General features: G+C 30.9%; 1 protein-coding gene across 1 annotated transcript; it reads left to right on the top strand.

The window, feature by feature from the left end:
* The first annotated feature begins 7,666 nt into the window (after positions 1-7,666).
* LOC123661536 lies at positions 7,667-8,574 on the top strand. Its single transcript, XM_045596494.1, has 2 exons — positions 7,667-8,028; positions 8,097-8,574. The coding sequence occupies exons 1-2, from the start codon at positions 7,987-7,989 to the stop codon at positions 8,457-8,459; spliced, it is 405 nt and encodes a 134-aa protein (XP_045452450.1). The 5' UTR covers positions 7,667-7,986; the 3' UTR covers positions 8,460-8,574.
* The last annotated feature ends 4,846 nt before the right edge of the window (positions 8,575-13,420 follow it).

The raw sequence follows: 13,420 nt of genomic DNA, 5'->3' as shown, positions 1-13,420 counted from the left end.
GTTTTATTTTATAATTATTCTTGTATATTATGAACAGTAAAACAATAATTGTGTTGCTCTGAAAAGAGAAGTTTTTTATTTTAGCATATAAACTCTTTTTCAAAATATTATTTACTATTAAATTATTTATAAACTAACCTGAAAAGAGAAACAACATTTAAAGCTATTGCTTCACCAGTTCTTAATAATAACCATTATTTAAATATTTACATTTACAATATAATTCTCACAATCGTTTAATATGAAAAAACAGCTCCATAGCAACCAATTCGCAGATCAAATATCCATCAAAGAACAATTACAAATTATACTAATAACTTAAATGAAGTGTCACGCACTTTGTTCACATATATTTTTTTATTTTTAAATATTCTTTGTAATGTTGCTAATCTAACTCGATATAAACTTTTTAAGTTCCAAAAGTCCCCTTACACGTGACGTAGCGAGCTTAACTCGCGCCCGGAGTAGAATACCTTTTTAGCGGCTTCCCCCCTTCCCTCATTCGAAAACCATATTCTATGTCCAGCATTTTTTTTGTTTTGCGAAACATTTGGCGCCCCTTTGTGAGTAGCGTCCAGGGCTTGGTCCCTGCCCCCCCCCCCCTTCGCTATGCCACTGCTCCTTCCTTCAACTTCTCTAAAAAAATTGATGTCTACACCTATTATAGCATTAAAGTTAATCAAAAGTCACTCTGTATACTGCAAAGACTAACTGATATCATTCGCATCGAGTATTCAAATATATTCTTTCATTAGTTTCTTTAAACGATTCAACATCAATTTAGTATTCATATCAAACTCTTGATGGCGTGCTTGTATAAAATATCCTTAACAGTTTGTTAATTAACAGATAAAACATTACACGATTGAAACGTTTGATTCTTTGTTTAATCACATTAATTTTACAATCGAATAAATAAATATTGCTGATTCGTTATCAAGAAAAAGGCGAATACATATAGATTAAGGATTGGACATTGCGTTATGACTCAACAAAACGAGCTTTAATTATTATAAATTCGAGTTGACACCCACAACGACCTTAAACGGTAGCATAGTGTTTGTATAAAAATACAATAGGCTCAAATCTGATTAAAGAGATTGCCTTGAACGCAATTGAAGAATATTTGCCCTACCAACTTTAAATAGAAGTCGTTATAGAATGTTTTACAAAGCTTAGAATCGTGATCTTACGGTTAGCTTTCAAGACATAAATAACTAAATCCTAATATTTCCACAACTAAACAATTCTTCGTGTTATTATGGAAATTTAAAGGATTATATATTAATATCTTCATTTTCCAAATGAACCAAATTTATAAATTAGTTCAGTACAGCCTTTAGTAATGAAATAAATGTTAAATGTTATTTTTACATTCTTTGAATTTTGAAATACATTAACAAATAAAGTTTATAATAGACTTATCATTTTAAATATTAAGCTTGTCTGTCTTATTTATGTGAATATGTCGGAGTAATAAGTACACAACAGCTATTCTTTATTTTTTTGTCTTAATTAATAATTTTTAAAGGATCAAGATTATGTATAACTAATACGATATCCTCTATTAAAATACAAAAAAAAAACGCAATTAATGACGCAAATGGAAACTTTTTTGAGTCAATCTAGACATAAAAATGAATTGAGATATTTGTTTGTAAACGAATCACTACAAAAGAAACAACTAAAAAGAAACTATTTTTTAATATTTATCATTAATTGAAATAGTTTTTTTTTTTATGAAATTAAAATTTACAATTTTGATTTTCATTGCCTTTATGTCACCAAGACGATTTTAACAATGCATAATTTATCGAAATAGAGGCCACCGGCCATCAATTAGGAAAAAATATATGAACAGACAGATATATAAATATCAGTTAAAAACATAACTCTCTTTTTGAATTTTCTTGAAGACGACTCACAAATAATCAGAACAAAAAATTAGTAATGTGTTGCTTTCCCAGAGGAAGAGATTAGGAAGAGTTCTTTTTCTTCTTCTTTTTCTTTCTAGGATGACTTTCAATTGAGGCTTATTGGAAAAAAAATTGAAAGAACTAATTGCCTTTGCATCTTTCACTGACCCTTAAAAACATTCGTATACTATACGACATGAAGTACTTATACTGCAATTTCAAAATGTCGACGCCTCAAACGACTTAAAAGGGACAAAGTCAAACGTCATTTTGATTTCTGATTTTTCATATTTTTTTCAGCCAAGTTTAAGTTTTGATTTTGATTCTTACCTTTACTGACAAAAATAGAGGTGACCTCAAACATTAGGCAAGGGGGTCAAGTCCGCAACATCCGGCGGGACATTTGATTGATCGGTATAAAGACCATTGTTGCCATCATGTAATAACGCTAACAATGATTGTCAGTAGGTACAATCTAAATTCATACTTACATATATAACATAGCTCGTGACTCCACTTGCTTTTATGTCCGATAGTTCAGACTCATGGTTTCCGATCAGACCCTATGAACCATCGCATAATATTATATTACATTATATAATAGCTTCCCTGCTAAACTGTATTTTAAGTGCAAAAAGATTTTTATATACCTAATCTGCAAATCACAAAATTAGAACAATCAAAAAAACAAACGATCGTTTATATGTTGTGAAAATTCTGCATGATTGACAACATCCTTCACTATTATCCTATTTTTTATCTCGCGTAGTTTTATCAGATGGTCAATAACCTCTAATAAAAAATATCTAGCTCCTGGGGGGATTAGGTATAGGGTCGGCAACGCGCTTGCGATGCTTCTGGTGTTGCAGGCGTCTATAAGCTACGGTAATCTCTTACCATCAGGTGAGCCGTACGCTTGTTTGCCGAACTAGTGATATAAAAAAAAAAAAAAACTTTAAAGATGTGTGCGGGATCAGACTCTGGAACAAAATTTAAGTCATCTGCAAACAAAAAATTAGAAAAAGAGTTCAAAAATGTAAAGTCAAGTCCATACCAACATCTTGTTTGAGTTTTAAGCGTACGAGTACATTACTTTGAAGGCTATAAGGTCATGCGTGTTGTAGTGACGTAAGCTTTTTTATTATAATTCTATAATATATATATCGTATACTATAGATACCTAACACTCCAGAAGCATCGCAAGCGTTTTTTCGACCGCCAACTGCGTTTTTTCGACCGCAGTTTTATTTGATTGTGATCTTGTGTAGGGTTGAGATGTGTTGATGTGTAAGGGTGACTTCTATAATCGGGCTGGTCTAGATTTTGAGCAAGGTATTTCCTGATGTGCCCAACTTCAATAATAAAATTATAACAGTAAAGACATGAAATTTTTAATCCCTGAATAATAGAGTTGTTTAATATGCCAATAATATTGCCATAAGCGTCACCAGAATTTTGTAGAAGTGGGACAAAAACTAAAAAATACAAAAATTCAATACATAGTAGAAATTATAAATTATCTTTATTTACTGGAACTTTTCAGTTGCGTTCACTATCTACATTATTTTAATATCCTTATAATAAGCTTACGGGGTTTTGGCTAAATCTTCCTAAAAATTTCCTTATTAAAATCTACAATATTTTTTTGCTTTGTCTTGTTCTTGTTGGACCCACCTTGTCCCACAGTGGTTACGTCCATCTCTAGGGCTTGCTAATATTTTTGCATCCAAAAATTACCCTCTACCATTTTATATCCCTTTAAATTTGTTACGACGTGAAAAGTAAAGTAGATTATTAGGCGTATAAATATAAACAGAAAACAGTTAAAATTTTTCAACTAAGTATTTGTAGACGAATGATTATTATTTTTTTTTTTTTTTTTTTATTTACCTGTAACGTAATTACCGAAGGAAAATCGTAACGAACGAAATTTAGCGAGCAGGCGATTGATTTGATTAATTCAGCCTATATCATCCCGCTACTGAGCATAGGCCTTTTTCTCTATGTAGGAGAAGGGACGAAGCCTAATTCTTCCTAGCCACTATTACTCATAGTAAAGAATATATTCTTCTAGTGTCTATGATGACCACCGGTAGCGATCTATAACGAGGCATGGTGGGGAGACCCACAAAGACAGCAAATGAGGGAAAAAAAAACTTTTGTACAAAAACAAATATACATCCCGAACGGGAACCGAACCTCCATTCGTCAGTGATTGAGCGCCTACTAGGTGCACGCAACACTACACCATAGCGATATCGTCATATTAAAGTGAACGAAGAGAGTCTTATTAAATGGATAGATATTGTATGATATGATATCTATATATTAATACGTGAAGCAAAAACTTTGTACCCATTTTTACTAAAATTGCGTGGATGGAGGAGTGTGAAATTTCGCACACTTACAGTCTATATAGAGGAGGCGTGCAGAATGCTAATTTTTTTTTTTAAATTATGCACAAAAAATACATTATATCAATAACAAAACATTACACACACTACCATATATTTGACACACACGCGTCAGTCAAATACAGAATAGATTATAGACTATAGATTAATATTGTTCGTCTTTACTGCATGTCATATATATATATATATATATATATATATATATATATATATATATATATATATATATATATATATATATATATATATATATATTTATAATTTAAATTAATAATGGTCGAATTTCGACCACAGGGTGACCACTAGTATATGTGATTATGTGTATTATATGATATGTTGTCCTGCACTGGAGATTTTTTCTAAACGCCTTAGATGTTTTAATAGCACTAATTAACGAACATGCTAAATAGTTTTATTACTTTAATTGTATTCAACATTAATTTATAATTAAAACTATGTCTAATAATATACCTTCAAAATTCATCATCATCGGTTCAGCCTAATACAGTCCACTGCTGGACATAGGCCTCCACAAGTTCGCACAACAATGGAGTGGACTCATGTGTTTTGCCCATAGTCACCATGCTGGGCAAACAGATTGGTGACAGCACCAAAGACGCTGCTGCCCGTCTTCGGCCTGTGTATTTCAAAGCCAGCAGTTGGATGGTTATCCCGCCATCAGTCGGCTTTTTCAGTTACAAGGTGGTGGTGGAACTGTGTTATCCCTTAGTCCACACACGACACCCACGGGAAGAGAGCGGGTGGCTAAATTTTTAATGCCGTAACCACACAGCATTCCTTCGAAATTAATTCGAGGTTATTGTAGATTCTCAAGCGAACCGAAACTCCTCCGGAACCTTTTGTCCATCTCACGTGACATTGATGAAATGTCAAATGGTCACAACTAAAAGCCACACAACGAAGATTTTAAAACAAATAAAGATTTTAATAATAGCATTATATGTATAACATTTGATGCGAGCATATAAAAGAAGAGAAAGAAAATGTGTACTCGCACCTCTCTCTCTTGCTCTGTTCCCCTTCCCCGATCACACTTTTCGTAACGCCCTGGTCACGCATTTACCAGCTTACTCCCCAAGTCAAGCGTACGTATGGAAGTTTTACTTTAAAAAAATAAGAAAGACAGTACATTAAACAGAATTTTAATATTAATATTATATTTAAACTTTCTTTTCATTATATTATTGAAAAAGGACTGTTTTTATATTGAGTAAGTTAACGTCGACGGAGTTTTAGTTACCCCTGCGTTTTTGTACATCATGCAATTTATGTTTCCTATACACGTGCGGTTTACGGCATACCTTAGTTCTTTATAGTTTAGATACACTCCTCTGTCACTCTCTGCTTTACTATTTGACTTTGATATTTTTATACTACAAAACCTGTCTAATAAATGTAGAGATCGCCTCATAAGCAAATACCGTAGTTTATGGACGTCTGCTGTACCCGAAGCATTGCAAATCCTCATAACTTTACTTGGTGTACTGATTTTTACTATTCTTTATTTATTCGCAAGCTAGTGCTTGTTTTGTGGTCATGTTAATAATCAGTAGTCGTAGATCAATTAAATTTAAACAAGATTTGATTTTTTGACGTATTCCTAATAAAGCGTTTGTACGATTCAGCCTGTAACATCCCACTGCTGGGCATAGGCCTCTTTCTTCAAGTTGGAGAAGGACTGGAGCATGATCCACCACGCCGCTCCACTATGGGTTAGCGGATATTTTAACAACGGGAACCGGTGGCCTAACATACTCTCCGAAATACGGTGGGGAGACTAACAAGGACAGACTTGTAAACCGGAAAGAAATATTTGTACAAATACAAATATCCATCACAAGTGAGAATGGAACCCGCAAACCGGTTTCGGGATTAGGTGCCTACTCGCACCACTACACCAGAGCGGTTGTTATGGCTTGAGCACATATGTAATTAACTACAACTGCGTCGATGCTGTTCTCATTTAGTAACTTATCGATATAAATTAAAATCGATTTTTAGCACAAATTCAATTATATAATACGTTGTTACGAGATACATAGAGTAGATCTCAGTTGCTTGATCTTGGTTTCTACTTTTCTGAGGCTTATGTATTTAAATACACAAAAATTGTGTTGTTATTATGATATATATGTATAGTATGTCCTTAAATACATGGATAATGCTTTTAATTAAAACTTTTGTTTAAATGTTTCCACTTATTTTTAGTTTCAAAATTATTTAGGTAATTGTTTTTGTAAACAATGATTTTGCAAAGTAATGACTACCACCAACTTGATTTTTTTGCATAAAAGTATTGAGAAGCTGTATACGACCACGCTTTTTATATTTATGTATTATAGGAGAACGACATTTAAACAAACGGACCCAAAATATGAGAAATCAATCAAATTACTATCATCTCTCGATTTCCTAAAGACTCTGGTGTATTCCTTTTTTAACGAAGATGAACATAAGAAAGCTTAAGAAGATTTTTAAAAATCAGTTCATATTTGAAGAAGAAATTCCGCTTTTCTTAAATCGGAATAAAATATATTGCACGCAAACCATTCTATCACAGCCACGAAACAAGATACATATGTCAGATAGAAACTGGATTTTATATAGAAATTTACGTTGGTAACCGTAGATAAGTCGGTCACAACATATTACAACTCTCAGAGACTCGTTATAGAATCATGCGAAGTTGAACCGACCAGTCGATTTCGCTATTATTTATATAAAATAAAATTTAAACAATATAAAAGATAAATATTTGCATGCAAATAAAAGAAAAAAATGCAAGAATTGGCATAAAAGTTCATAACTCTTTTTTATATTAAGATTTGAAAGACTTGTTCCTCATTGCAGAAAAAACAAATTATTTGAACACTTATGATATACAATTTTTACATTTACAACAATTGTGTTGGTTGGCAAACGAAAAACAAAACCAACTTCAATTACCTACATAGTAATACAATATCGGTAGATAAAAAATAGTCAAGTAAATACGCATAATTAGAGACATTTAAAAAAGTACTTGTCAGATCTTCATCAAATTACAACCATGGATCATATGACAAATATCAGCTTTTAATTTAAAAAAGAATCACCAAAATTGGTTCACTCAGTAAAAAGTTATGTGGTAGCAACACACAAAAAAAAACGCAGTGGGATTAGAAACCTCCTTTTTGAAGTCGCTTAAAATAAAAACATGTTATATACTTATAAGCAAACCTAACAAAACAACATAATAGTTATGTTTCAACGCTTTATTAACATAATACGCATTAAAGTAACTATAAATGAGTACTCAATAACATCGACGCATATTTAATAAACGCCATATTATGTCAGTACACATCTTAACTTGAACGTGTATCTTGTGTTGTGAGCTATAATATTTCTCAAACCAAGAATTGTACTAATTTCCCTATAAAATAAAAAATAAATTGCCTCAAGATTTTGTGCCAAATATAGCTAGGTACTTCAATCATTTCAATGACATCACACATTTAAAGAGTTCACAACTGGCTTTAATTGAGTGAGACGACGTTCGACCGATCGCCAGCGACTGTTCTAATCTCGATTGCACCACTCGTGTCACACAAAAACGTTCAAGAGTAACAATAAAATAAATATATACGATTAATATGTCCACTTACATTGTTGGATTTGTATGCGCTTTGATACTGGTAAGAATTTTTATCCTACGTTTTTAAAAAATGTAGTAAAATACGTGTAATATTTTTATTAATTACAGGCGGGGTTCTTGATTGCGTGGATTGCGTTTTGCATGTTTTGTAGAGAACGGCACAAGCCGGAACGCTATCAGTACGACATATCAGATTTGCGTCGTAAAAATTTCGAGTTAGCGCAAGAGCAGCAAGAGAGCAATACGAAAGAGATCACCGCTGGCATATTCATACTGCCGTCTCGTCACAAACAGAAGGACGACAATAGTTATAACAAAAGACCAGATTATCCGGAGGGTTCTGTTACGAATCTGCAACCAAGAACAGATAAACTGATAGAGATATTCAATGAAAATTCGCCAGACGTTGAACCTATTAAAAATGTGGGCTTCGATATCGACTCTGACATCAGATTCCATAGTGACGTATGAACATATTGCACAACTACTGCCGATCTATCACGAAGCACCGGTCATGCTTTATTACACTGTAATTCACTGTTATCCTATGTTAAGAACACAATAAATAAAACAATATTTTTTTAAACTTTTATTTTGTTTATAAGTTTCTATTAAAACGTTATTTGACATAGAACATTTTAGTACTAATTTCAATACGTGTATTTAAAAATGTGTTACATTTATAGTGTAAGCTATTAAAAATGTATTAGCCTATCAATGGAAAATATTGAAAAATAATTGTTTTGTTAATAAAATAAAGTTATACCTATAGTTTTTTTATACTACAAGAAGGGATCAATTGTGTCTTGTGTTTATCCAATTTTCTTTATAAATAATATACATATTTTAGATGAAGAAAAATGTGACCTGCATTTTTTTCAAAAACTTCAATTTATATATACACTGTTAAAAATTTCTTTGGTAAACTTACTAAAAATGTGTGGGAAGTTTTAACGCAAAACAATTTAGTAAATTTACTAAACAGAATGCTTCAACTCAATTTGAGAAAATTACAAAATGTTTTTGGAAATTTACCAAGCAGTTCCAGAAGATTTAAATAGTAATTTTATCATACAGTTTTGTAATTTTACTCAAGAATGTATCATGAAAATGCTTAGTAAATTTACTATGCTGTTTTGTAACTATACTACTTAATTCACTTGAATTGAGTTTGATAAAATTGCAAAATATTTTTGGAGATTTACCAAGCGGTTACAGAAAATTTGATTAGTAATTTTACTATACAGTTTTGTAATTTTATTCAATAATTGATCATAAAAATGTTTAGTAAATTTACTACGCAGTTTCGTAACTACACCAACCAATTCATTTGAATTGGGTTTGATAAAATTACAAAATATTTTTGGAAATTTGCCAAGCAGTTACAGAAAATTTGATTAGTAATTTTACTATACAATTTTGTAATTTTAATCAATAATTGATCATAAAAATGTTTAGTAAATTTACTACGCAGTTTCGTAACTATACCAACCAATTCATTTGAATTGGGTTTGATAAAATTACAAAATATTTTCGGAAATTTACCAAGCAGTTACAGAAAATTTGATTGGTAATTTTACTATACAGTTTTGTAATTTTAATCAATAATTGATCATAAAAATGTTTAGTAAATTTACTATGTAGCTTTCTTATTGTACTGTACAATTGATTTCAATTGAGATTTTTAAAACTAGAGACATCTGATGTTATTTTACCAACTTATTATTGTTGCTGTTATTTTATTTTTGATACTTCCTAATATCCTGGAAGTCGTTAATTTAAATAATTTAAACGTTAAAAATATAGGACTTAATTGATTAATTTAAAATTAAAACTCGCACTCGAAGCGCGCCGAAGTAAGTTCAGGAGTGCTTTGTTGAGCTCTGCGAGCTCATCAACACTTCAACATTAATGATTTTTGAGCTCTTCGAGCTCAAAAATTTTTTTTAGAACTTTTGCAACAACGATATCTTACGCATCAATTGACCGATTTTAACTTTCTGAATGCTATTCGACGCAGTTTCTCGAGTACTAAAAATGTTGTGAAGAGAACAAAATCGATAAGTCTCAAAATTTCAAAGTTATCTTGAAAAAACGTTTTTTTTTGGAATTTTTGAAATGCCATAACTGCAAAACGCGTGGTTTGATTTCGATGTTCAAGACGGCAATCGACGCAGTTTTTTGAGGCGTAAAAATGTTACAATGAGAGCGAAACCGATGAGACGTAAAGTCACTAAGTTATTCTAAGAAACGCTTGTTTTTTAATTTTTTCGATTTTTTTGGTTTTCGATATCTCACGAACGAATGAACCGATTTTGATTTGCAAAACGGCATTCGACGTCGTTTTTTGAGCTTAAGAGCTGATTAGGTTATGGAATTGATCGGTGCAATAGCCAAAAAGTTATTCTAAAAAAACATCATTTTCGAAAATTTTTTTTCGCGGTTTTTTTTAAATTTCTCAAAATCTACCGAATCGATTCACTTCAAATTTTCAGGAAGTCTAAGTTGAGTGGAACCCTTTCGAATGCCACGAGTCTCGTTTCGATCGGTCAAGCCGTTCAAAAGTTATAAGAGGTTTACATGCGTACACACACACATCCACACAGACATACAGACACCCTCGTAAAAATAGTCAGGGAAGCTTTCTAGGGCCTTTAAACGTCGAGATATGATGAAAACTCGACTTTCGAAAAACGGGGTAAAACCAATAACTTCCCGATTTTTAAAAATTTTTTTAATTTTTTTAGAGGGAAGTTAAAAATGCTTTATTTAATCATAACTTTACTATATATAATTTTCAAATCAAAATTTTACATATAAATATGATATAAAAATATTGATAAATTTTTAATAATTTCAATAATATGTAAATAAACATTTTTTTTTGTAATCTTTCAAGAAACTATGGTAAACCGAAATACTAACAATTTTGGTTCATCTAAAAAAGTAGTTACCCTATTATACTGTTAATTATACAAAACACTGTATAATTTTACAGTCAAAATAATAAAATTAATGAGAAGATTATTGAATTTCCAATGAATTCATTAGAATTCGAATTTAACTATTGTTTCACAATCTTACTAGACCACAGATTAAATTAAAATACGCACAATGTTTGTAAATTTACGAAGCTTGGAAACGAAAGTCGACAGCGTGTTTAGTAAAATTAAACAAGGCTAAAGAAAAATAGTATTTTTTAGTAATTTTACAATACATTGTGTAATTTTACAATAAGAATAGTAAAAATACCAAAAAAATTTTTTGAATTTTCAATACTTTGATTGTAGTTTAAATTACAATATTGTTTTGTAAATTTACAACAAAATTAGTAATTCAAAACACAAACAATGTTAGTAAATTTAAGGAGCTTGGTATCGAAAATTGATAACCTGTTTAGTAAAATTATACATGGCAACAGACAAATAGTATTTTTTAGTAATTTTACAATGTATTGTGTAATTTTACAGTTCAAATTGTAAAAATAATAACAAAATTTGTAAATTTCTAATCACTTTACAGTAATTCGAATTATAAAATATTTGGTAATTTTACAAAAAAATATAGTATCTCAAATTACTAAAAATTTTGGTAAATCTTCAAAGTTTGTTATTAAAATTTAATAAACTGTTCCGTGAAATTACAATACAAGTAAGATTTATACTCTAAGATTGTAAAATTAAAGCGCATCTTAGCAAATTTTCTCATATGTCTTGGAAAATTACTCAAAATGTGTTATAATTTGAATTCATACACACTGATTAGTAATTTAGCCATCTCATGTTGAGTAAAAAAATGATAATTTTACAAAAAATTTTTACAGTGTAGGTCTTTAAAGTAAGAAAAAAGCCATTTCGATGCTATCTTTGTATTTTATTTACACTTTTATAGATTATGCATATAATATATACCTTAGAGATTGAAAAATCCTGTAGTAAATCAAAACATTATATAAATGTGATTCATATTATATTACTAACTATAATGGTGTTGGTACCTACAGTATTTTTTTCCTTCTTTATTTTATGCATGTGTCTGTCTGTGATTTCAAATAACTGTGATATTTTACGTCCAATTAGTATCTTAAACGATACTAAAATACAAACAAACGATTTTAATTTTTTTTGTCTGCCTGTCTGTCTTTTTGTTTGCTCAGCCTAATCTCCGGAAAGGCTGAACCGATACATGATAAACAATACGTTTAACGTTAAGTGTATGTCTATATGTCTGTACACCTGTCTCTGAAACGGCTAAAATAAGGTAAAGGACGTATTCGTGGCATGGCAACGTATTCTTTTTATCCCATAATTCTCACGGGATCAGATTCCCACGGTAGATGCGATCGAAGTCTCGGGTACAGCTGTACAGTCTTAAATTTAGTTCACCACTTATCAGTATATAGTATTGCCATATATTTGGTGCAAGGTTACTGCGTGAGGCTCTTGACCCCGTCCGCCATTTTGTCAACTATACTTTTCTCAGTGGGTTTAAATACGTTAACTACTGCATCTCCAGCGTCTGTTAAAGTTTTTACAACTTCATTCCATGCATTTTTCATCGATTCCGTGACATCTCGTTTGGAACGGGTGTCAGATCCTATAGACGACGCCGATACATAAATCGCACAACACTGAAAAAATTAGAACGTCAAAAAAGATTCTTTATTGCGGCAACACATTTGAGGTTTAATAAAAAATGTTCTTTATGACGGCAACACATTTGAGATTTAATAATAATAAATATTATTTTTCTTATATTATTTACTAATGTTTATGCGAATTTCACTCATTATAATCAAACAACAATTTTCGGATTTTATCGCGGTTTATTAAACGTCCAACGTGTCGGATACCTTACAGCAACCATGGTCACGGAAGGGTTATTTTTCTTATAAATAAAAACATTTATAAACATAGTTATATCATGAAAAGATTGTAAATTTGCGAAATTTGTACAAAACCACCGTGTAACGAATATTATTTCTACTTTTTGAAGTTTTTCTTTTTTATAAACCTTAATTCAAATATCAAAGTACATATCTTTTCACGTGACCATCTTTTCAAATGATTAATAAAACTTTAAGCTTCTGTCATTATGGTTAAAAATTCAATAACATAATCAACAAAATTAGTCTACTAAGATGATTAATATTAAAAGTTTTTAAAATACGCGATTACTTACGAGACATATAAAAAGCACTATACGAAAATCCATTACTATTATATTACTACTATTTCAACTGGACTCCTTTCAAATACTTTAGTGGTCTAAATGATCTTAAGCCGAAAGTCGTACTCTATTCAGAAGATGAACTGGAATGTCTGATCTACTTTGTCCACACACGCATTCAAAATAAGCGTGAGGATAAATAACTGCGGACAATATGACGCACAAGGGCTGTGAGTTTTACTGCTAAATTTAACTTTTTTTTT

This window comes from Melitaea cinxia, chromosome 17, assembly GCF_905220565.1.
Source record: "Melitaea cinxia chromosome 17, ilMelCinx1.1, whole genome shotgun sequence".
Lineage (NCBI taxonomy): Eukaryota > Metazoa > Arthropoda > Insecta > Lepidoptera > Nymphalidae > Melitaea > Melitaea cinxia.
Note: the sequence above shows the minus strand (reverse complement) of the source record. Positions and strands in the feature narration are given on the sequence as shown.